This window comes from Natator depressus, chromosome 19, assembly GCF_965152275.1.
Source record: "Natator depressus isolate rNatDep1 chromosome 19, rNatDep2.hap1, whole genome shotgun sequence".
Classification (NCBI taxonomy): domain Eukaryota; kingdom Metazoa; phylum Chordata; order Testudines; family Cheloniidae; genus Natator; species Natator depressus.
Genome location: NC_134252.1, coordinates 19,165,014 through 19,191,590, shown reverse-complemented (window position 1 = coordinate 19,191,590; position 26,577 = coordinate 19,165,014). Strand labels below are relative to the sequence as shown.

General features: G+C 44.7%; 1 protein-coding gene across 2 annotated transcripts in view; it reads right to left on the bottom strand.

Annotated features, from left to right (window-relative positions):
- LOC141974671 (5-hydroxytryptamine receptor 1D-like) overlaps positions 1 to 26,577 on the bottom strand; it is a 146,462-nt gene that overhangs the window by 23,707 nt on the left and 96,178 nt on the right. For both annotated transcript variants that reach the window (XM_074934593.1, XM_074934592.1), the window contains one exon: positions 4,931 to 8,226. In XM_074934593.1, the coding sequence (XP_074790694.1) occupies positions 4,931 to 8,113 (3,183 nt within the window). In that variant the 5' untranslated portion in view covers positions 8,114 to 8,226. The remainder of the gene's footprint in view (positions 1 to 4,930; positions 8,227 to 26,577) is intronic.

The following is a 26,577-nucleotide window of genomic DNA, read 5'->3' as shown; positions in this document are numbered from 1 at the left end:
CCAATCTGTTGAGTAAATGGCGTGCGGTGTTGACATGGGCAAGAACCTCCTCTCTGGACCTCTCCCCCAGCAACTGGTAATCAAGGTAGGGGAAGATGTGGATTCCCTTCCTCCTGAGGTACGCCATGACCACTGCCATATATTTGGTGAAAACTCTGGCTGCGGGGGTGGGGGAGGAGAAGAGGCCAAATGAGAGAACTATGTACGGACAATGGCATTTTCCTGCTAAGAAGCAAAGAAACTTCCTGTGACTTGGTAGAATGGCCACAAGAAAACAAGCATCCTGAAGAGCAGCAAACCAGTCACTCGGAGGTGGAGCAGGACAGATAGTTAAGAGTGTGAATATGTGGAACCTCACATATCTGATGAATTTGTTGAGTCCACAAACGTTGAGGACAGGCCTCATTCTGCCCTTGGATTTTGGTATCAGGAAGTACTGGGAGTAGAAACCATGACACTGGTGTTCTCGCAGCACTTCCTCCACTGCTCCCAACATTAGCAGACAGCTGACCGGCTTGAAAAGCAGCATCTCATGAGAGGGGTCCCTGAAGAGTGGGGAGGGTGCGTGGAGAGAAACTGGATGGCATAGCCTGATCTTACAGCTGTCAGAGGTAATGGAGACCCAGGCATTATAAAAGCAGACCAGCCTGTCCACAATGGAACAGGGGGTGGGAGGCAATGAGGGTGGAATAACAACTGGAACGGGGCTCTGGACCAATGAGTCAAAATGGGCGCTTAACAGGTGCCAAAGGAGAGGGAACAGCCCAGCCAGGCCCTGAGCTCAAGTGCTTCCTCTTGTGAGACCTTTCCCTCTTCCTGGGGTAGTCTCGCTGACTCGAGGAGAAGGGCTGCACAAAAGGATGCTGTGGTCTGTACAGTTGTTGCTGTGCCCTGTAATGGTGTCTCTGCGTGGGCAGTGTATGCACCCCCAAAGACCTTGCGGTAGCCCTGAAATTCTTAAAGGAAAGCAGGGTTTCCATCAGTCTTGTCTGAAAACAAGGCCCTGACATTGAAAGGCAAGTCTTCAGTTGTTTGATGGACATCCAGAGCGATCTTTGAGTTTTGGAGACAGGAAGCTCTCCTCAAAGTAATCCCCAAGGCCATCACTCTGGTCGAGGTGTCCGCAATATCAAGGGCGGATTGCAAAGACATCTTGGCCATCAAGCAGCCTTCAGTGACAAACACACAAGACTCATCACAAGACACTTTCAGGCAACTGCTAATCAAATTTGGGCCATAGTCAACCAATTGAGACAGTCTACTTGGACAGTAAAGCTTGATGGTTCACAATCCTCATCTGTAACCATGAGGCGGTGCATACCTTTCTGCCCAAAAGGTCCAAACGTTTAGAGTCTCTGTCTTTGGACATGGACTTGAACCTGTCCTGCCATGACCACCAGGGAGTTTGGGGCCAGATGGGAATAGACCCCCTTGTATCCCTGTATCGGCACAAAATAGCGCTTCTCCAAGCACTTGGCCACTGCCAGTAACAAGGCCGGTGTACCTCAAAGAGCACTCACAGGTTTGAGGAGCACCTCATTAATTGGGAGGGTCACCCTTCCAGATCTGGAGAATGTCCATGCATTTATGGATATTCTCCTGGAGAAACTTCCCTTGAATTCAGAAGGATGTGGCCACCTGACATAAGAGGTCCTGCTATGCCTTGTAGTCCTTCTGGATAGAAGGGCAGGATGAACCAGGCAGCACTCCATCATCTGGAGACAAGGACGACGCTGTTGGTTGAGCCATAGATGGGTCCTGCTGCTGAGGTAGAGTCTCCAGATGAAGAGACTTTGTGGCTCCACAGGGAAGGGAAACTCTGGATGCCTGGGCTTGCTGCTGGTCTGCAGCCACCAACATCACATGAGCAGGTGATCTCGCCTTTGACTTGGATGCTGAGCGAGACCTCCAAGAGTGAGCAGCTTTCCACTGAGCCCAAGGAGGCCACCGGTAAGGGTAGCGCCTTGGTGGCCTGAAGGTGCTGGACCAGGGGCCTACATCCTGGCCTCAGGGCCCATGCCAACCCTGGTAGCTGTACTGGTCTACCAGTGACCTTCGGACCTCCTCCAGCAAAGTGGACGAAGATCCCAACTCTGAAATGGAGGAGTCCTGAGACCTCTGAGACATGGGGGTCGGTGGAAGAGCAACTCCAGAGGGGACCAACAGGTGATCCCAACATATCCACTGCCTCCAATGTAGTCGGCACTGCTGGTGCCACAGGCAAGGTCAGTCCCGGTGCAAACAGCGATACCAGAGAGCCCGAGTGCCTCGACGTTGAGGAAAACCTCGTACCGAAGAGCCTGTCCCAGCTCTGGTGCCACGTCCACATCAACCACCAGAAAGGGTGCTTCCTGGTGCTGGGCTGAAGGGCCTGGGAGTTGGGCGGCATGCTCCGGCTGGGGGGCCACTACAGGCTCCAGCCTTGCAAAGTCTTTGACCACCAGTGATGATGGGACCAAAAGGCACAGAAGGTCCGCTACAGCCTGGTATGCTGACGTCACAGACACGGTCAGCACTGGAATCCCTCCAGTTGGTACTGGACTCAGTAGATGCCTGGAGGCCAGAACTGGAGTCAACAGTACAGGGTTTCTGCCCTTCCTGCCCTGTACCAGGGGAGGAACAGATGTACACGTGCCATCCTGCGCACCAGAACCGGTCCCATGCCAGCTGGCGCTCTGCTTAGGGAAGGCAGAAGAGTCGCCCCGGGACAACTCTTCTTTGGTGCCAACAACGGAGAACGACTCCTGTGCCTCTTCGAAGCGGCTGCTCCCCCAGCACAAGATGCAGCAGCATTTTCTGAGCCCGAGGGCTATCTGTGGCCCAAGGCAGGCCGCTGTGTGGGCTCAGCCACACGGCTTGTTCAAGCAGGTGCTGTTTGAGGCAAAGGACCTGCACCACCTGAGTCCTCTTCTTGAATGATCTACAGATGAAGAGCACTCCTTAAGGTGCGCTTTGCCAAGGCAGAGCATAAGAACGGCCATACTGGGTCAGACCAAAGGTCCATCCAGTCCAGTATACTGTCTGCTAACAGTGGCCAATGCCAGGTGCCCCACAGGGAGTGAATCTAACAGGTAATGATCAAGTGATCTCTCTCCTGCCATCCATCTCCACCCTCTGACAAACAGAGGCTAGGGACACCATTCCTTACCCATCCTGGCTAATAGCCATTAATGGACTTAACCTCCATGAATTTATCCAGTTCTCCTTTAAACCCTGTTATAGTCCTAGCCTTCACAACCTCCTCAGGCAAGGAGTTCCACAGGCTGGCTGTGCGTTGTGTGAAGAAATACTTCCTTTTCTTTGTTTTAAACCTGCTGCCCAAGCACTGTGTGTGAGGTCACTGTTGGGAAACACCACTCCACATGAAGGGCAATGCTTGAACCTGGGGAGGGCATCATGGGGGGGCACAGCCACTAATACTCTACTTTTTTTTTTTTTTAAACTAAACTAAAACTAATTCTTAACTATGCAGAGGATGAATGTGAGGTTGTGAAAACCACCATCACACAAGCTCTGACTCCAGCCAATGGGTGATGAGAAGGAACTGAGGGGGGCTGGGGCGGTGCCGTCTCATATCGCCGGGTGCTGCCCCTCTAAGGGTACTGCCAGGCAAAAGTCTCCGGCTCCAGTGTTCGGGATGCACACACACCTGCTTGGAATATATGTCTGCAGCTACTCAAAGAAGAAATGTGCCGAGTGGGATTTTCAAATATGCCTATTAGGTCCAATATAAATCCACGAGGTGCCTATCTGCATCTTTAGGTGCCCAAAAATATCTTTGATAATCTGGCCCTAACTCTCTAATGACAATAGATGCTACAAAGTAAAGCCGTGTTGCATTGTATGCTTACTCCCTGAGAGGTGAAGTTGGTTCTAGGGAACAAAGCAAGGTTTGGAAAACACAAATACCCTCTCACATCTTCATCTATATTCCCAAATGGAAACCTTTGTTCAGTGGCAAATTAATTTGGCTGAGAATGCCCTCCCTTCCACAACCACCCTACAACCCTTTGATCTCTTCTGTACTTTATTTGGCTTCAGACCAACACTGAAAATGGGGGTGGGAGTTAATGTGGTCACCCCTGCTGTTTGTATTGTATAGATACTGCATAAGGAGTGGCTACATTGAACTGGAACATATTATTTAGCATGGCCAGAATGGACACACCCCACCGGATGAATGTTTTAAAGTATTTCAGGGATTCTCAGTGCTTTTCCGAGAGAGAACCACCTCTTAACAGTGAGAACATCTCCTGGATTTCCCCTTATGCAAGATCTCCTCTCACTGACAACTGAATAACATCCTCAATAGCAAGGAAAAGTAATGTTAGGAAAGTAGTTCATGTGTTTTAAGCTTTTTCTCAAGGTGATCTAGCAACTTGGAACCAGGAGGAGATGGCAACACCACGCAACCAGCTGTCTCTCTGTGGTCTGCTAGGACACCCTCCAGGGAGCCGTTTGAGGCATGTCACACATGGAAGTGACATAGCCAGTGTCCCTTTAAAAATGGAAGTGGAAAGTTCAAACTGAAGCAGTGCAGCACTTTTTAAATAAATTCTTTGCTATTTCCTGCTGACTCTACCTTGCAAAGCTTGACTTTAAAAGACATATAGGCCCATGACTAAGCTGGGACCAATTATTTCCTCTCTTAGCCTTGGCAAGAACAGATGAGTATGGCTTTATTTACACAGGAAGCAGTACAAGAACGCGGCAGATGGGAACACAACTAATCGGCCCAATTTTCCAAAGTCGCTAATTAATTTGGATGCCTCAATATTTAGGTAATCAGCTGAAGTGAACAGGAGCTGTGGGAATGTAACGCCTCTGAAAATCAGATCTGTTAGTATTTCAAGTTGGGCATCCTACAATTAGTGGACAATTTCAAAAAGAGAATGATGGTTAAAAGTAACAGAAGACAGAAAACACTTACTGGTAATGTTTTGCGATTCCAAGTAGAAGCAGTGATGGGATCATGGACGTAGCTCCTTCGAGTAGATAGCTCCGATGCACTTAAGCTACTTTGGGTCCTTCTGAATTCTAATTCAGGAGTATTCCAAGAATTAATAGTGGCCCTGGACCTTCTTGAATTCTGCTCAAGTAAATGTATTCTTGCATTGGCCCCTTCCGTTTCAGAGAGGTCTGTAGATGACTTGCATGCCTTTGTACGAATGGAAGCTGTATTTTTTTCCACTTTGATTTGAGAGTCTTCCAAAGATTGTAATCCCCGCCTTGTCCTCCAAGAGCTTCTCAGAGTGATGTGTTTTGTCTCTGGTGAATCTGATTCTAAAGACCCATGGCTTTTCCAGCTGATTGTCTCTAAGGATGGCTCACAACTGTTCTTCTCAATGGGTTCAGAAGGTTTTATCATAATACTGCTTCTTGAGATTAGTGTTTCTGTCGTGTTTCTCAGAGCTAAGTCCCCAATTTTATCTGCCTCAGATAATTTCAGAGCAATATCACTCTTATTAATTGAGATCTCAAAGGGTGTGCTGATGTTGTTTGTTATGGTTGACAGCTCATTTGGAGTGACTCTAATATTGCTGGTAGAAGTATGTCTTTCCTTTGCTGCTTCATTTGTGTTGGTCCTTGTGTTGGCTGGCTCAGAGGGGAAGATTGTTATGCTGCTTTTCATTTTATTTGTCACAGTTTTAAAGAGAGATTTCTGTTTTTGAGAGTATTCTTCAGACCCAGCCCCTCCCATTACTTCTTTCATGTCCTTTTCAACTATTACAGGTTTAATGATGGCTTTTGATCTCAAAGCTTCTCTGGGACTGAATGACCGTCTGGATTTCAATCCTACACTAGTGGCATCTGAAGATATCTTTATGGATTTTGGGGGGTCATCTTCATTTCCAGTATTTTTATCATTTTCAAAGAGAGATGCTCTGAGAACTCCTCTGGAGCTTGAGAATTCTCTGGAACTGGGTTTTTTTCTCGTCTCCAGTTCCGATTCAGTAGTAGCATTGGTGCTTTTACCCATCTCCTCATCTGTACTAAGTTTTTCATGGATAGCTGGTTTGATGGCTTTGGATCTCAAAGAGTCAGGTTTTATGCCAACATTTGTCTGACCTGTAACTGATGGTGCAGATTGGTCCATTCCCTCCTTACCTTGACTTGTGAGAATCTGTAAAATGTCTTCTTGACTTCTTGAGTTGTTTGAATACTTTATTAAAGTTGGGGGCTTTATATTTTCATGAAAAGTGTCTGTAAATTCTCTTTCTTGGGAGTTTATTGTTCTTTTAGATCTCCCTTCTGGGGACTGTCTGTGAGATACAACAGAGACTGTTGCTGCTTCTGCTTTAGAGCTGGTGGATTCAGCTGCTAACATCTGAGAAGAGATATGGTATCTATATGATGAAGCTGTTTCATTCGATGGTGCATGATTATTTTTCATAAAGGGTATCTCTACACAGAGATCAGACATCTCTGCTTGGCTTATTTTCATCTTTTCAGTCAAAGATACAGTCATTTCTCCTTTGCTTGATTTTTCATCAAGTGCATCAGAGTTACCTTGGCAAACATCACTAAATGTCTGAGATGGCTTTTCAATCTTGGTCTTCAGTCCACTTTCATTCCCAGGTTTGGAAGATGCTTTCCAAGATTTGTGCTCATGTGCAGCCGGTGGGTATCGACTCAGCACAGATGGCTGCTCTCTCGATTTCTTCACTTCATTTTGTGGCGCACCACTATCTTTCTGCATAGATAAAAATGTAGCAACTGCTGGTTTGTCTTCCATTCTTTTTGTATCACTAATCACAGTGTCTAGTAGAGCAGATGTACTAGATGCCTTTGCTGTTCTCCTACTAATTAAACTTGGACTGGGAACTTGCTTGCTGCTAGTGGTATAATTGTCATTATTGGAAGAGAACTCTCTGTTCCGTGTTCTCTCCCGTCTATGCTGAGGTGAAAGCTCCCGTGACTTGTGTTTTGAAATTGCCGGCTCAGCTGTGATACCTCTGTATTTAGGTCTGTCATGTCTAATTCTGCTGGGAAAGCTCATTTCTTCACTTTCCACCTCACCGTTCTCCATATCCTTTTGTTTTTTTATTTTAATTTGAATTTCTTCCAATTGACCAGTCAGGAGCTTGTTTTTATTCTGTTCACTCAGATAACTATCTTGCAGGTCATTATTTTTGGCTTTCATTTTTTTAAGTTCTTCTTCTAAAGATTCAAAATGTTTAATTTGAGTTTTAAGTTTCTCAATTTCTTGATTGAGATCTTTCACTTTGTTGTCTTCTTGATTTTTATTCTTTTGATTTTCTGATTTATTTCTGGTTTCATTTTCTACATGCTTTAGATAATCCAAGCTTCCCTTTCTTCTGGCTTCTTTAGGGGGCAACACAGATGTCAAGTCATCTTCAATTCTCAGGTCATTTCTATCCAGAAGACTATTTGATGATCTTTCTAGCAGGTTTGATGCATTTCTAGTTTGATCTGCCCTATTTAGTTTGTTGTTTTGTTCTAGTTTTTGTGTTAGCTCCTGGATTAATTTTTCATTCTGCTTTTCTCTTTCATTGAAGTGTTTTCTTTCACTAGCAAAGCTCAGTGTTAAAGATTTCAGCTTTTCTAACTCACTTACTAAACTATGTTCAGTTTTATCCAGTCTGTCTTCAGATGCTTCAAGTTCTTTTACTTTCATCCTAAGTATTTCCAACTCTGTAGATATTTTTTTAGTCAAATTTTTTTCTTCATTAAGGCTCAGACACAGCTGAGTACAATCATTCTTGCTCCTGCCAAAAGCTTCCTCCAGTTTTTCCAGTTCTGCCATTCTCTTCTGAAGCCGTTCAATTTCTGATTTAAGTTCTCGAGTGAGGCTTTCCTCCCCCTCCAGTTTTTCCTTCATCAGCTGACAGAGCTCTTCAGCTTTTTTTATTTCTTCATCCTTGCCTTCAATTTTCAGCACTCTTTTTCTCAGAGCTTCTACGTCAGCAAGCATGCTAGAATTGCTGCCTTCTGCCTGGATAACTTTGTCCTGAAGGTCAAGAAGCTCATCCTCCGCTTTCTGGAGATTTTTTGTTGCTTCTTCCAGTTCATCAAGACGACGGCCAAGACTCTGTAACTTGAATCGAAGATGGCGATTTGAAGTCTCCTTATAACCTGTAAATTCTGCCATTTTTATTTTTTGTTCTTGGGTTCAATTTTCTTCAGTTTGGATCAAAGGAGTGATTTTAAACATGTCAGTTTCTCCTTGAATCCTGCAGCTTCTTTGACAGAGACAATTTTAGCCTGAAAGAAGAAAACAAAGTGAGTACAGGAGGGTAGGAAATGTTTCTTTTGTATAATTTCTTCTTTCATTAAACATGTTTCTGAAAGCTATAATTCAGAGCATAAGGAATGACACAGTGGAAAAGATCGGTGGTCCATTTAGTCTAGTAATACAGGTTTCAGAGTAACAGCCGTGTTAGTCTGTATTTGCAAAAAGAAAAGGAGTACTTGTGGCACCTTAGAGACTAACCAATTTATTTGAGCATAAGCTTTCGTGAGCTACAGCTCACTGCATCCGATGAAGTGAGCTGTAGCTCATGAAAGCTTATGCTCAAATAAATTGGTTAGTCTCTAAGGTGCCACAAGTACTCCTTTTCTTCTAGTAATACAGTGTACTGTCTCAAACAGTAGCCCACCACTGGTCGGTGGGAGAAACGAATACCCTCCTAACCTCTATTAGGCAGACAGCATGTATGTGTATCCACTGAGTGCCCCTCCAAGATTGGTTAGTGCTGTTTCTGTGCGTGCATGTGATGCATGCTCCTCTGTGACTGGTTAGTTGTGTGCATATGCACACATTATGGATCTCTTCACAAAACTATTCCATTAGCAGATACCTCACTTCAGAAAAATGTGCACATCTCAGGCAAATCCTTATCAGACAGAGAATCAATAACCATAAACTAGAGATGGAAACTGGAAGACACGAAGTATATAAAAAGAGGAATGATGGTTCAACACCACAACAGAGGAGAGGCTAAAATAACTGGACACTGCCTATACCAGTGTCCAAAATACAGGCAAGAAATTTCCTCAAATAATCAGGAATACTAGAACTTTTCATGAAAAGGCAACAAGGAACATCTCTGCCTGAGTCTGGCAGAAAGGAGATGGCAAAGATGGCATTGCTCTGTGGAGCAACCTGCCTCTGGATCAGAGATGGACACAAAGGGGTTAACCCAAACACAGAGGTTGGATATTTTGCAAGTTAAATCCAGAACAGATTAAAGTCTGGTCCTGGGCAATGGCTGATGCATTGCATTTGTCTCTGACAGATACCCTTTGGCAACACCTAGATCTTATTGCCATTGCAAACTGAGTAGAATCTGAGTGCACCCCAAGCCGTGGGTGGGTGGAGAGGGAAGAGGGAGAGGAGTTGCTGAATTTCTGCTGGAACCTGATGAGTGGTGTTTGTGTGAGCTGAATTCCTTACTGAATCCACAGCGTATATGCGGGGATTGCCAGCATTGTAGCAGAGATGACTGTCTTGCCACTCAGCAGCTGTCTCTTGGGAAGAACTGCCCAGGTCAGAATTTCCTAGGTTTTCAAAGACCAGGGTATAGAAAAACAAAATATTCCCAGAACTTTTCTAACGCAGCTGTGTAACTGATCTATCTGCAAAACTGCCAGCCAGTATGCAAGCCTGCTGCCATCTACTGGAGACAGGAAACAAATGCAGAATGAGAGTTAGAACCCAGGATTCTGCATCTGTAGGGAGAAAGGCTCAAATCCATTTCCTTGGGCATCTAGAGGAGAACAGGGAGAGCTCAGATTTAGACCCCATAACATCACACAATTCTGGAGCCTCAGTAACTCGACAGGGCTCATTGAAGGTGACTGAGATCAGACCCAGGAAACACGGATGCTGCTGGTAGGTTCTGGGAGTCTAATGTCAGTTAATTCTGGAGTCTGACTATGTTTACCTTCACCAGAAGGAATTGGCGGGATGTCAGGTGCTCTGCCGTGAGCTGCTCTCAGCCCCAAGGCCCGGAAGAGAGGTTCTCTCAAATGCTCACTCCCATCTCTGGTATGTCCAGTAATAACAAGCAGCTATTTGAAAAGGACAGACAAGTTCTGGAGCCCCCCCACATCCCCAGCTGACATTTGCAATCCCATGGAGATCTTTTCAACATCAATGCTCCTTTTTTCATTTTAAAAGCAACTTTATGCTCAGCCAGGCGGCTGATGACCAACTGCCAAGCCGTGTACATGGGAAATGTGTAAGTGTTTCCTCTCCAGGGAGCAGAGTGGCGATGGGAATAATTATGGCAGCCCTGTCCACCGCAGCCTCATCTTGAGTTGAGACAGGGACCACTGGTCAAAGGACCGGATATCCTGCTCTTGCTGTTTGTATTAGTTCCTCGGGAACCTGAGCCTGAAGTGACTCTCCCATCAAACAAGGTAGAGAAGCATCTGAGGGGCTAATACAGCCAGAGGAGAGGAGGATTTCAGTTCCTTTGACCTACAACCCTCGCTCAGCCTGTAGCATTCCTGTTAGTGTTCCCTATAGAGGAAGCACTTAACGAGTTTCCTATTTCACAGAGTCAAGAAGGGAAGAGCAGGATGTGAGGAGGAGACTGCAGTGCCTGACATGAAGCCCTTGACAGGAGGTGACTCATTTCCTGTTAGGCAGAGGGGTGTTTAGTGCAAACACAGCCACCTGCCAAGCAGGCCCCTTGCTGAAGGAGATGGGTGGGGGAGGGAAGGGGGTTGCTTGGGCAGGGCAGTTATGCTGCCACCTCACACACCAAGTGACTGAAAGTGGCAGCAGCAAATCATCATCATCATGGCAAATCCCCAAAGGAAGGTTCCTCCTTGCAGGAAAATTTAACAAAAGCTAAGGTCAGTTGTGTGGCATGCAGGGGTCAAGCTGGGCGAGACACCTCCGGTTCAGTGCCAACCCCCGCCATGTCACCATACACAGCTTACAGGCTGCTGCTCTCCTAGATCAGATTCCCTTTTCCTGCCTATTGTTTGGGATACGCTGCTTGCAGGCCAACAGCGGGTGGAAAAGCTGGGGAGAGTTCAGCACCAGGCAAGCACCTCTGAAGAAATGTCATTAGAACTGCACCCGATGGGCTAAGAGAGCAGCCAGGAGGCTCCCTGCTGCCCAGAACTGCACCCAGGAGCTCTGAGGCAAAGAGGTGGCTGGCAGTTGTGGTTAACATTTAACTCCACATCAGTGACCATTCTGTACCTGAACTGCGCTGCTGCAGGGAGCCTTGACCAGTCCCAGCCCCTGCCAGGGAACAGCAGCAGCTGTCTCTCGAATCTGCCTGCAGGATGCCATTTGTGAACAGTGACTAGGATCACATTTGGCACATTTGAACAGTGCCTGCTCAAAGCTCTGACATGCAGGCTGGAGCCAGCATAAGAAGCGTCCGCTGCATAGACTGCTCCTCCCTCTCCGTGGGACAGGGCTGCCTGAGTGAGCACCCTTTGGCGAAATATGGGGTCACCTCAGGGAGCTTAGCATAAGGAAAATGTTTAGTTTCTGGTTGGGTTTCCACTGGTTCTGGTGAAGCCACCGCAGCTCTTCAGGCAGTTTTGCATCAGTCGGGGCAGCTTCCCAGGCTCTCTTATCTGCAAAGCATTTGCCAGGGGAAGTGCTAGCATGGCTTGAAACCACACTCTGTGTTGGGGTGAGGAGGCCTCACCGTTGATTCATCCAGAACTCCTCCTGGTGTGGCTGCTTCCCCACTCTTTGCAAGGCTGCAGCAAAGGAGCACCTGGGAGACTGCACCATCACCAGGAAAAGGCAGGTCAACGTGACTGGGGACTCCTTACTGAGAAGGACAGACAGGCCTGTAACCAGAGCTGATCCAGAGAACAGAAGGGTGTGCTGTCTGCCGGGTGCTAAGATATGGGATGTGGACCTGAGGCTGAAAAGGATCCTAACGGGAGCGGGAAAGAATCCACTCGTCCTTCATGTGGGAACAAATGATACAGTTAGATTCTCGCTGGAACGTACCAAGGGAGACTATGCCAGACTAGGGAAGACGCTTAAGGAAATCGAGGCTCAGGTGATCTTCAGTGGGATTCTGCCTGTTCCTAGAGAACAGCAACAAAGGTGTGACAAGATTATGATGATCAACAGATGGCTCAGGCAGTGGTGCTATAAGGAGGGCTTTGGGATGTATGGCCACTGGGAAGCATTCATGGACAGAGGACTGTTCTCTCGGGATGGACTTCACCTGCGTAAGGAGGGAAATAGACTTCTAAGATGGAGGATGGCACAACTAATTAAGACAGCTTTAAACTAGGAGTTTGGAGGAGATGTCCAGGTAATCTCCACGCCGGATTTTAACATTGCAGGGGAAGAAAACGAAGTAAGAAAGGATACAGCCGTGGGTAGGAGAATGGACATAAGGAGGAAGGGTAGTGTAGATACTAGTCTAATAGGTGATACTGGCAGTAGAATGTCCGTGCCTAATAGGGTAAAGAATGTGAGAGAAGCCAAACAGCAAAAATGAAGATGTTTATACACTAATGCGAGGAGCCTAGGTAACAAAATGGAGGAACTAGAGCTACTGGTGCAGGAAGTGAAACCAGATATTCTAGGGATAACAGAAACATGGTGGAACAGTAGTCATGACTGGAGTACAGGTATTGAAGGGTATGTGCTGTTTAGGAAAGCAGTTTAGGAAAGCAAGCTAAACTTTCCTAAAAGCAAGCTAAACTTTTCCTAAAAGCAGTTTAGGAAAGCAAGCATCTCAGAGAGGTGATTAAGAAAAAGCAGAAAGCCTACAAGGAGTGGAAGATGGGAGCGATCAGCAAGGAAAGCTACCTCATTGAGGTCAGAACATATAGGGGATAAAGTGAGAAAGGCCAAAAGCCATGTAGAGTTGGACCTTGCAAAGGGAATTAAAACCAATAGTAAAAGGTTCTATAGCCATATCAATAAGTGGGATCACTAAACACTGAGGATGGAGTGGAGGTTAAGGATTATTTAGGAATGGCCCAATATCTAAACAAATACTTTGTTTCAGTCTTTAATGAGGCTAACGAGGAGCTTAGGGATAATGGTAGCACAGAGGTGGGCAAACTACGGCCCGCGGGCCACATCCGGCCCGTGGGACCATCCTGCCCGGCCCTTGAGCTCCTGGCTGGTTTGGATGGGTCGGGATTTCTGAGGGGGGCAGTCAGGGACCAGAAAGTGGGAGGGGGCAGATATGGGGCGGGGAGCCAGGCTGTTTGGGGGGCACAGCTTTCCCTACCTGGCCCTCCATACAGTTTCGCACCCTGATGTGGCCCTTGGGCCAAAAAGTTTGCCCACCCCTGGAGTAGAATGACAAATGGGAATGAGGATATGGAGGTAGATATTACCACATCCGAGGTAGAAGCCAAACTCGAACAGCTTAATGGGACTAAATCGGGGGGGGGGGGGGCAGATAATCTTCATCCAAGAATATTAAAGGAACAGGCACATGAAATTGCAAGCCCATTATCAAGAATTTTTAATGAAACTGTAAACTCAGGGGTTGTACCATATGACTGGAGAATTGCTAACATAATTCCTATTTTTAAGAAAGGAAAAAAAGGTGATCTGGGTAACTACAGGCCTGTTAGTTTGACATCTGTAGTATGCAAGGTCTTGGAAAAATTTTTGAAGGAGAAAGTAGTTAAGGACATTGAGGTCAATGGTAATTGGGACAAAATACAACATGGTTTTACAAAAGGTAGATTGTGCCAAACTAACCTGATCTCCTTCTTTGAGAAGGTAACAGACTTTTTTAGACAAAGGAAATGCAGAGGATCTAATTTACCTCGATTTCAGTAAGGTGTTTGTTACGGTTCCACATGGGGAATTATTAGCTAAATTGGAAAAGATGGGGATCAATATGAAAATTGAAAGGTGGATAAGGAACTGGTTAAAGGGGAGACTACAACGGGTCATACTGAAAGGTGAACTGTAAGGCTGGAAGGAGGTTACTGGTGGAGTTCCTCAGGGATTGGGTTTGGGACCAATCTTTTTATTACTGACCTTGGCACAAAAAGTGGGAATGTGCTAATAAAGTTTGCGGATGACACAAAGCTGGGAGGTATTGCCAATACAGAGAGGGACCGGGATATCACACAGGAAGATCTGGATGACCTTGTAAACTGGAGTAATACTAATAGGATGAAATTTAATAGTGAGAAGTGCAAGGTCATGCATTTAGGGATTAATAACAAGAATTTCTGTTATAAACTGGGGATGCATCACTTGGAAGTAACGGAGGAGGAGAAGGACCTCGGAGTATTGGTTGATCACAGGATGACTATGAGCCGCCAATATGATATGGCCGTGAAAAAAGCTAATGCGGTCTTGGGATGCATCAGGCGAGGTATTTCCAGTAGAGATAAGGAGGTATTAGTACCCTTATACAAGGCACTGGCGAGATCTCATCTGGAATATTGTGTGCAGTTCTGGTCTCCCATGTTAAAGAAGGATGAATTCAAACTGGAACAGGTACAGAGAAGGGCTACGAGGATGATCCGAGGAATGGAAAACCTGTCTTATGAAAGGAGACTCAAAGAGTTGGCTTGTTTAGCCTAACCAAAAGAAAGGCTGAGGGGAGGTATGATTGCTCTCTATAAATATATCAGAGGGATAAATACAGGGAGGGAGAGGAATTATTTAAGCTCAGTATCAATGTGGACACAAGAACAAATGGATATAAACTGGCCACCAGGAAGTTTAGACTTGAAATTAGATGAAGAACCATCAGAAAGAAAAGGAGTACTTGTGGCATCTTAGAGACTAACGAATTTATTAAAGCATAAGCTTTTGTGAGCTGCATCTGATGTAGTGAGCTGTAGCTCACGAAAGCTTATGTTCTAATAAATTTGTTAGTCTCTAAGGTGCCACAAGTACTCCTTTTCTTTTTGCGGATACAGACTAACATGGCTACTACTCTGAAATCTAACCAGCAGAGGAGTGAAGTTCTGGAACAGCCTGTCAAGGGAAGCAGTGGGGGCAAAAGACATATCTGGCTTCAAGACTAAGCTTGAAAAGTTTATGGAGGGGATGGTGTGATGGGATAGCCTAATTTTGGCAATTAATTGATCTTTGACTATTAGCGGTAAATATGCCCAATGTCCTGTGATGGGACACTAGATAGGGTGGGATCTGAGTTACTACAGAGAATTCTTTCCTAGGTATCTGGCTGGTGAGTCTTGCCCGCATGCTCAGGGTTTAGCTGACTGCCATATTTGGGGTCGGGAAGGAATTTTCCTCCAGGGCAAATTGGCAGAGGCCATGGGGGTTGTCATAAATATAAAGGGAAGGTTAAACACCTTTAAAATCCCTCCTGGCCAGAGGAAAAACCCTTTCACCTGTAAAGGGTTAAGAAGCTAGGATAACCTCGCTGGCACCTGATCACAATGACCAATGAAGAGACAAGATACTTTCAAAGCTGGAGTGGGGGAAAAACAAAGGGTCTGGGTCTGTCTGTGTGATGCTTTTGCCGGGGACAGAACAGGAATGGAGTCTTAGAACTTAGTAAGTAATCTAGCTTGATATGCGTTAGATTATGATTTCTTTAAACGGCTGAGAAAATAAGCTGTGCTGAATGGAATGGATATTCCTGTCTTTGTGTCTTTTTGTAACTTAAGGTTTTGCCTAGAGGGATTCTCTCTGTTTTGAATCTAATGTAAGGTATTTACCATCCTGATTTTACAGAGGTGATTCTTTTTTTTACTTCTATTAAAATTCTTCTTGTAAGAAACTGAATGCTTTTTTCATTGTTCTTAAGATCCAAGGGTTTGGGTCTGTGGTCACCTATGCAAATTGGTGAGGATTTTTATCAAACCTTCCCCAGGAAGGGGGGTGCAAGGTTTTGGTGAGGATTTTGGGGGGAAAGATGTTTCCAAACGGCTCTTTCCCAATCATAAACCCGGTTAGACGTTTGGTGGTGGCAGTGAAAGTCCAAGGGCAAAAGGTAAAATAGTTTGTACCTTGGGGAAGTTTTAACCTAAGCTTCCAACAGTAAGCTTAGGAGGTTTTCATACAGGTCCCCACATCTGTATGCATTCATTCCATTCAGCACAACTTATTTTCTCAGCCATTTAAAGAAATCATAATCTAACGCATATCTAGCTAGATAACTTACTAAGTTCTAAGACTCCATTCCTGTTCTGTCCCCGGCAAAAGCATCACGCAGACAGACCCAGACCCTTTGTTTCCCCCCCCCTCCAGCTTTGAAAGTATCTTGTCTCCTCATTGGTCATTGTGGTCAGGTGCCAGCGAGGTTATCCTAGCTTCTTAACCCTTTACAGGTGAAAGGGTTTTTCCTCTGGCCAGGAGGGATTTTAAAGGTGTTTACCCTTCCCTTTATATTTATGACAGGGGTTTTTCACCTTCCTCTGCAGCATGGGGCACTGGTCACTTGCTGGAGGATTCTCTGCACCTTGAAGTCTTTAAGCCACGCGTTGAGGACTTCAATAGCTCAGACATAGGTTAGGGGTTGTTACAGGAGTGGTGGGTGAGATTCTGTGGCCTGCGTTGTGCAGGAGGTCAGCCTAGACAATCATAATGGTCCCTTCTGACCTTAAAGTCTAAGTCAGAAAGTCTATGCTCTCACCAAGGTGCAGCCAAAACAATTTTTTTTTTACAATAAAAAAAATGGATTTTTAAATGGAGAAGCCCTGCTGGGTCATCTAGTTCCCTGGGACCAGTCCAGTTTTGTTCCTACAGGATTTTTTTTAGTGCTTTCTTCAGTCTTGTCTTAAAGGAAAGATATTACAGCCTCACAGGCCTACATCAGTAAACGTTTCCTGATATTCTCCCTAAATTGTCCCTCTTTCCATGGATTTTAATGACATCTCAATCAGAATGGATCTCCTGGTCTAAGCTCCTGCACAGCACAGACCAGAGGACTTTACTCAAGGATTCGTGCATTAAAGCAAATAACTTGTGGTTGCGCTACAGCGGCATTTTCCAAAATGCAGCAGGGCTAGGCACTTCCACGGCCATTGCAGAGTGACGACAACTGTTCTCCAGAATCTCAATATGCTAGAACCAGATTTACAAAGGTATCTAGGCACCTAAAGATGCAGACAGGCACCTACTGGAATGTACAAAGGGTCTAAGTGAGTTAGGTACATAACTCCCATTTATTTCAGCAGTTATGCATCTAAATACCTTTGAGGATCTTGGCTTGGAGCTGTTCTGGTTCTGAAGAAAACTTTCATAACATTACCCAGGTATAACCAATACAAAGACGTCTGCTTGAAGGCTTGTCTACACACAAACTGGAACCCAAATGACTCAATCAGTTGTAATTCACACCATTAGTTACTCCAGTGCAAATCTGTGTGTGGATTTTGGATTAAGAGTGCCCTCTTTTGATTTACATTGATTTTTAACCTTCACTGCCTAAAAAAGAAAAGGAGGACTTGTGGCACCTTAGAGACTAACAAATTTATTTGAGCATAAGCTTTCGTGAGCTACAGCTCACTTCATTGGATGCACGAAAGCTCATGCTCAAGTAAATTGGTTAGTCTCTAAGGTGCCACAAGTCCTCCTTTTCTTTTTGCGAATACAGACTAACATGGCTGCTACTCTGAAACCTGCCTAAAAAAGTACGTCCTATTCTTAATTTGAATGTGTCTAGCTTCAACTTCTGAGCACTGGATTTTATTGAACTTTTGTCTGCTAGCTTAAAAACTCTTCCATCATAAAATAATGATGAAATACATCCAACCCCAACAATAACTAAGGAGGATGTTAACAGCATTAACTAAAGATAAACAAACTGCAAACTCAGCAGCCATAATATAAAAGGATTACTAACTGGTTACAAGACAGAAACAAAGGGTATGAATAAGTGATCAGTTTTCACAATGGAAAGAGATAGGGCCCCCCAAGGATCTGTGCTGTTAAACTTATTCATAAATGACCTGGTAAAGGGGGTAAACAGGGAAGTAGTAAAGTTTTCAGACAATACTAAATTTCTCAAGATAGTTAAGTCCAGAACTGACTGGAGGCGTTACAAAGGGATCTCATAGAACTGGGTGACTGGGCAACCAAATGAGAGATGAAAATCAATGCTGGTAAATTCAAAGTAATGCACATTGGAAAACATAATCTCAACAATACATACAAAATGATGGGGTCTAAATTAGCTGTTACCACTCAAAAAAGAGACCTTGGGAGTCATTGTGGATAGTTCTCTAAAAACATCCACTCACTGTGCAGTGGCAGTCAAAAAAGATAACAGAATGTTAGGAACCTTTAGGAAAGGGATAGATAATAAGACAGAAAATATCATAATGCCACTGTATAAATCCATGGTATGTCCACACGTCAAATACTGAGTGCAGTTCTGGTTGCACCATCTCAAAACAAGACATAATAGAATTGGATGTCAAGAAAGGAAACAAAAAAAAGATTTGGGGTATAGAACACTTCCATATGAGGAGAAATTAAAAAAACTGGGTTTGTTCGATTTAGAAAAACGACTAAGGGGGGAAATGATATGGAGAAAGCAAGTAAGAAGAGTGTTATCTGTCCATTCACATAACACAAGAACCAGGGGTCACCTAATTAAATTAATAGACAGCAGGTTTAAAACAAACCTAAGGAAGTACTTCACACAACGCACAGTCAACCTGTGGAACTTGTTGCCAGGGAATGTTAGAATCATAGAATATCATTCTGTGACCTCCTGAGGTCCCTTCCAACCCCCTGCTCAAAGCAGGAACAATCCCCAATTTTTTCCCCAGATCCCTAAATGGCCCCCTCAAGGATTGAACTCACAACCCTGGGTTTAGCAGGCCACTGCTCAAACCACTGAGCTATCCCCCTTCCAAAGAACATGTCAGGAGTGGGATTTGAACCTACGCCTCCATATAGAGACCAGAACACCCAGTTGAGGGTGTTGTGAAAGCCAAAAGTATAACTGGGCTCAAAAAAGAATTAGATAAGTTGGTGGAGGATAAGTCCATCAATGGCTATTAAACACGATAGTCAGAGATGCAACCCTATGGTCTGGGTGTCCCTAAACCTCCATGTGGCAGAAGCTGAGACCGAGGACAGGGGATGGATCACTCAATAACCTGCCCACTTCTGTTCACTCCCTCTGAAAGATTGGCACTGGCCGCTGTTGGAAGACAGGATACCGGGCAAAATGGACCACTGGTCTGAGCCAGTATGGCCATTTTTATGTTCTTATTACAAACTTTAAAATCAGAAGATCAGGGTAATTTGCACCCAAGAGTTTTAAAAGAGTTGGCAAAGGAACTTTCTGGGCCATTGATGTTATTGACCGCTATATTTACCTACATGCCTCCAGCTTCCATCCAGGACACACCACACGATCCACTGTCTACAGCCAAGCTCTAAGATACAACCGCATTTGCTCCAACCCCTCAGACAGAGACAAACACAAACACCTACAAGATCTCTATCAAGCGTTCTTACAACTACAATACCCACCTGCTGAAGTGAAGAGACAAATTGACAGAGCCAGAAGAGTACCCAGAAGTCACCTACTACAGGACAGGCCCAACAAAGAAAGTAACAGAATGCTACTAGCTGTCACCTTCAGCCCCCAACTAAAACCTCTCCAGCACATCATCAAGGATCTACAACCTATCCTGAAGGACGATCCCTCACTCTCACAGATCTTGGAAGACAGGCCAGTCCTCGCTTACAGACAGCCCCCCAACCTGAAGCAAATACTCACCAGCAACCACACAACAAAAACACTAACCCAGGAACCTATCCTTGCAACAAAGCCCATTACCAACTCTGTCCACATATCTATTCAAGAGACATCATTACAGGACTTAATCACATCAGCCACACTATCAGAGGCTCGTTCACCTGCACATCTGCCAATGTGATATGTGCCGTCATGTGCCAGCAATGCCCCTCTGCCACGTACATTGGCCAAACCGGACAGTCTCTATGCAAAGGAATAAATGGACACAAATCAGATGTCAAGAATTATAACATTCAAAAACCAGTTGGAGATCACTTCAACCTCCCTGGACACTCAATTACAGACCTAAAAGTTGCAATTCTTCAACAAAAAAGCTTCAAAAACAGACTCCAACGAGAAACTGCAGAACTGGAATTAATTTGCAAACTGGACACCATTAAATTAGGCTTGAATAAAGACTGGGAGTGGATGGGTCATTACACAAACTAAAAACTATTTCCCCCATGCTGATTTTTCCCCTACTGTTACTCACACCTTCTTGTCAACTGTTTGAAATGGGCCATCCTGATTATCACTACAAAAGTTTTTTTTCTCCACCTGATAATAGCCCACCTTAATCGATTAGTCTCATTAGAGTTGGTAGGCAACCCCCATTTTTTCATGTTCTCTGTGTGTATCTAGATAGATAGATCTATTTATCTATACATCTTCCTACTGTATTTTCCACTGCATGCATCTCATGAAGTGGGTTTGGCCCACGAAAGCTTATGCTCAAATACATTTGTTAGTCCCTAAGGTGCCACAAGTACTCCTCGTTCTTAATGAGAAATCAGTTATATAGAGTTATCTGGATTGCCTAGTACGCGGAGAGTAAACAATGTGTTTTAATGCAGTCAAATGTAAGGTTATGAATCTAGGAGTAAAGAAGGTCGGTCAAAGAATGTGCATGCGTGTGAGGGGGCTGTGACTCACCACGACTGAGTTCGCTTGTGAATTCAGCCCAGAACTACTGTAAAAATGGATCTATACCAATGTTAGGATTAATTTTATTCCTGTTATAGTTAAATAATTCCTTCTTTATTACCCTTCACCCTTACTGGCCATGGATTTTTCATTGAACCTTTTAGCTTTCCTTATTGATTGTCTGCATTTTTAGCCTCTGACATATTTGCTGCTGTCAACTTCTCCCCTTTCCCCATTTGTGAGATACTGTTTTTTATTTTTTATTGGTGCTTTCACTTCCGCTGTAGACCAGGATAGTTGTTTTAACCAAAGAATTGTATGTGGGAATCTTGTTTCTTGGGCATCTAGTAATATGTTTTTAAACTATCATAAATTACCATTTATATTTGTCAATTTAATTTTTTCCTGACAGACAAATTTTGCTTACAATTATTTACAGCTTTATGGAATTGGCCTTTGTAAAGCACCAAGCATAGACATTGCTGGTTAGTACGAGATCCTGTTTACATATAACTAACGAAATCAGGCTGTAATCGTGCACATCTAGGCAATCATTAATTTTTAGACTGGAGATACATTTTATCTTTACATGTCAGAATGGGATATAACCTAGAACTACCCAGCGATGAACATAATACTCTGTGCTAGGAAACAGTTATCTATATGGAGGTCCTCAACTTTTTTCCTTCAGAGGCCCCCTGCCCCCAACATACTATAAAAACTCCAGGGCCCAGCAGTGGGGCCTTGAGACTCCTGGCTTCAGCAATTGGGTGTAGTGGGGCCACAGATGGCTTTAGCCCTGTGGGGCCCAGGGCTTCAGCTCATGGTGGGGGGGCCTTGGGGCTCTGGACTTCAGCCATCAGGTGGGGAGGCTGGGGCTTCAGCCATGGGGTGAAGGGGGCTCAGGACTCTGAGTGGGTGGAGAACTCACGGTTTCAATCCCACGGGGCACCAGGGCTCAGAACTTTACACCCAGGGGAGAACCAGGGCTCCTCGCAGCTCCAGCCCCACAGGAGCTGCCAGGACTCAGGGCTTTAGACCTGGCGGGAGTACTGTGGCTTGGGGTTTCAGCCCCACAGCTCCATTCTGACTTTAACTCCTTGGGAGGTGCTGGGGTTTAGGGCTTTATACCCAGGAGGGAGCACCAGGGCTCGGGGCTCCCCACAGCTCTGCTCCTGGTTTCAGCCCCTGGAGGCACTAGGGCTTAGGGCACCGCACTACAGCCACAGGGTGCCGCAGCCCCCTGAAACTAGCTTGCGGCCCCCTCAGGGGGCTGTGGAGCCCTGGTTGAGAACTGCTGATCTATACTTTCAGATACTTTAAGGATGTTTTACTAATGGCTGCTTGAGACCTCCTGCATACATCCCCAGACTGAAGTCCCCCAAAACAACAGTATTTCTTTCTACACATTATAGATGCTTCAGGAGCTGCATGTCCAATTCTCTACTCTGATTTGGTGGTCTCAAACAGAGTCCCACTAGGAGCCTATTTCATGCTATTCTTCCTAGTTATAGCAGTTCCTCCTCTATGCTTAAATGGAAGTACAAGTGAAACCCCGCTATAACGCAATAATTGGGGGTCCAAAAAATTCAATCGCGATAAATGAGGGGTCGCTTTATAGTGGGGTTACAAAAATTTACCATTTCAAGCCGGTCAGTTTAAGTCTTGTAAAACAAACAAACAAACAAACAAACGGTTATCCTAGCATATTTTAAACACAAAAGTAGTAATTTAATTACATGTACATGAAAGAAACGTGAAATCAACTGTACTAATCATTGCGCAGAGTGCAAAGTCAATCTGGTTGCATGACTCCATAATTTTAAATTTCATCACTTCTTAAAAAAAGCTATCTAGTGTGGTCTGCTTATTTGCCGCACACTGTTGGCTTCTAGCAAAGTCAAGAATGCTTCTGAGTTGGAGCCTTTTGACGCTGTCCACGTCTTGAGTTTCCAGCCACCTCAAACTGGATTCTAGGTGCTTTACTGCCTCGGACACTTTTGGTGGGGGAGTTGAGGTGCCACAATCGTCATCGTCATTAGCGCCACTGGTTTTGGGCTCTGGTGGTGCAGCTTCATTCTTCCCGCTGACATTTGCAACAATTTCGTCATCTGAGATGTGTTCATATATGGGGCAGATGTCATCTGCTGAAAACCAGTTGAGGATATCATGATGACTGTGCTTATATTCTCTGAGTGCTTCTTCGGCTAAACATAAGTCGTCTTCAATGAATCTTGTAAATTCAGGCTTGTCGTTACCATCATCATGTGTAGATGATAGAAAAGCTGGACCAAGACCCTTTATCCAGCATCGTTCAATGCAACGTGCAGAGATAGCATCCCAGGCTTTCCCGCCGAGGTGACAGACTTCTTTCAAGTTGAGTGACGCCAGTGATGTGTCGACATAGGAGTTGTTATCCACTACCATCCTCTTGATCATTTTGCGATGATAGTTTTGTTTAAATACCGATATGATGCCTTGGTCCAGTGGCTGGATTTTTAATGTAGTGTTCTTCGGGAGATAAGAGACTTTAATCTTGCCGTCATGACTGACAAGATTTTCCGCTGGGGGGCAGGCAGGGCAATTATCCAGCAGGAGGAGGGCTTTTTGCTCCTGCTTGAGTTTTTGCAAATGAGCCCAAACATGAAATTTTATGGAACCAGTCTTCAAATATGGAGCTATTCATCCATGCATTCTTGCCGTTGGTGTATTAAAAGGGAAGGGCCTTCATATTAACGTGATGAAAACATCTGTGAGACCTCACTTTTCCGATCATCAGAGGTCTGATTTTGTGGCTGCCAGACTTGTTGATGCAAAACAAGAGAGTGACTCGGTCCTTCCTCTGTTTAAAGACTTCTCGTTTGTGACTATCGGTCCTGGTTGCGAGGGTGCGATTGGGTAACATTTTAAAGTATAAACCAGTCTTGTTGCAGTTGTAAACTTGATTGGCTGTGTAGCAACCTTCCTCCAGCAACTTTTTAAGCTCAATTGGGTAGGAATCGGCAGCCTCTTTATCAGCTGAGTGTATTTCCCCAGACACAAGAATTTGGCTTATAGTGTGCCTTTTCTTGAATCTGTCCAGCCAGCCGTTACTCGCCTTGAATTTGGATTCATTTCCATTAATAAGATGATCAAATTTCTGTGCTTGAGCTTTCAGAATAGGGCCAGAAATGGGAACTCCTTCTGAGCGAGCCTGGACAAACCATTGGTACAAGGATGAATCTAGGCTTTTGTCATTAGCAAACTTGACCTTTTTACACTGTAAACCAGTTTCCTCTTCAAGAATGCAGGGCAGGCTATGGAGCTTTTCTTCTTCTTTTTTCCACCCTCGCAGAGTGGACTCGCTAATTCCTAGATCTCTAGCAAGCTGAGTTTGTTATTTGCCCTTCTTTCATTGATCCAGGGCGTACAATTTCTCTTGGGCAGAAAACGACTTGCGTTTGCGAACTGGCGAATCCATAACGGTAAAATATTTTTTAAAATATAGGAAATTAATAACAAGTTCATAGGCAAACACCACACACATGTACAACCCAAGAACTAAGTGCAATGGGCCTGCAATGGCCACGAGTCACTTTATCCTATAAGACCGGAAGAACGCAGTTTATTTATAAAGGTCATAAAAAAAGTATTCCGGCAAAACGTGAACAGTATTACAGCCTTAAAGGGGAGCCAATTTATGATTGCGTTATATCCGAATTCGCATTATCGCGGGGCGCGTTATTGCAAGGTTTGACTGTAGCTGTGGTGCACAGTCTCTCTGAGGACCCTATGCCATTCCAAGAGAGAAACATGGTTGGCTCTAACTAGATTGTCACACATTTCCTCTTGGCTCTTTCACACCCCGTTAGCAGCCACAAGCACATTTTGTGTTTTATCCACTTAGTGGATATAAAAGCATGGGGGGGGGGGAATAAACTATGTGTAAGTGCTTGTGCCACCAAGAGTTTGTACCCTCAGCAATGACGGCAACTTTCATCAGAAGAGGTAATGGCACTTTTCATATGTTAAGCCTCAGCCTCCCCATGTCCTCAAGGAGGGGGGATTATTAATCACATTGGGACCCGGTACTTTGGCATTTAGTTCCCTGTCCTCTCTTTGGGAATGATTTTTAGGGGCTTTTGGCAGTCTTTGAAGAAAGGCATCAGGCACATAATAGGCCTCTTCACCTGGAAAAGGAGGGTGAGCAGTTTTCTCCCTCACTAAACTCACTAGTGCAAAGTCAGGCTGTAACTCAAATCTCAGGAAGCAAAGCAGGCAAACTATCAATTAAATGCAAAAGTACCCCTCCCAGTACCCCTAGTTTAATGCAACACTAAGGTTATATAGTTAAATGTACGAAACCCAGAAATGTAAAACCCTAGCTGACTTCTCAACCTTAACTCTGCTCATATGTAGGCATAGTTGGCAACACTCTGAAACCAGACTATTTCACATTTTTACCTGCACCCTTTGGATACCTGTGTATAAGAATCTGTGTTCTAGTAATTAAAAACCGTACTGTATCATGTATGCACAAGGGGGAAGTTAAGATTACATTCAAATCTAGTTGTTGCAATTCTTGGTTTTGGAGGGTTTTACAGTTCAACCTTCAGGGAGCAATAGCAGGTTTTAATTTAATTTAATTTCCCAGGGGTATTCATTTTTGTTTGTTTTATTTTTTTAAGCAAAGGCCAGCTGATATCTAACAATGTCATTACTAAGCTGCATAAAAATTCACCATTCAGGGACCACAGTGTCCTGTTCCTGACAATGGCCAGCAAAAGAGGAAGGTGCAAGAAACCCCTTCGTGGACAATTACAGCCTAGCTTTTGTAATCAAAGATCACATTGTGGGAACTGCCAGCCCTACCCAGCTGTAGAACTATCTCTGATGCCCTTTTCTGGACCATTTCCATCTCAGTTTTATCTTTAAGTTGAGCTGACCAAAAACGGAACAGAACGCAAAAATGAGGAGCCCTTCTTCTTTGATGCTATGCAAAGATGTCCTGTTTTGTTATTCATTATTGTCTTTCTTGAGCTTCTCATCAGGACATTTATGCCCTAAAAGCTCCTGCATGTGGCCGAATCACCATGTAGAGGCCACCAGCAGCCTCTCCCCCAGGCCCTCACAACCTGGGGTGGGAGTAACATCAGCCTCTTTGACATTTTCATGAACACCAGAGGCAGCAGATTTTGCTACCACCAGTCCCTGCCTATGGCCTATGACAGCCATCTCCACCAGTCCAGGCTCTCCTGAGTGTCAGAGGCTGCCGCTGCAACCATCATTGACATTTTTGCCTGGCCTGTGCCACTTGCTGTCTCCTTTGTTCACCTCTCAGCAACATTCAGCTGGGTGAGAGCACTGTAACCTGTTGCTGGAGGAGGAACTAGATTGCCTGGATGAATACAAGAAAATACTGATTTATGGTAGCAGTATCTTGTGAGTGGCAATGCATTCTTTGTTGATAACTGGATCCTTGGCTAAATCAAAAGGGGTGTTATAAACAAGATTATTATACCTCTGGAGAAGGCCATGAGGCTCAGCCACCTGGACCACTGCATCCAGTTTCACACAACCTCGTTTCATAAGCATATGCACACTACACTGGCCAAAGGTATAGGCTCTGAACAGTTAGGGTATAGAGTCTGGGGAAAAGTAGACTACCGGAATGCTGCCTGCTGTACATAATATTTTGTACTTACACAACTCCTTTCAACTCACGGGGCTTTCCAAAGGAGTCTAAGTCATCTTAGAGAGGGGGAAACTGAGGCACAGAAAGGTAAAGTGACTCATCCAAAGTAACAGTGAGCCAATGGCAGAGCTTGGAAAGGACTCCCAGCCCATATTCCAATCAACAAGACCATGCTGCCTCTCCCAGAAGTGACCACCATGACTTGGGTGATGTTCTATATGAGCCGAACAGTATAAAGAGAACGTGGACAATCCTGGAAATAAAAAATAATCCCTGAAATTTAAATGCGATAAATGTAAATACTTT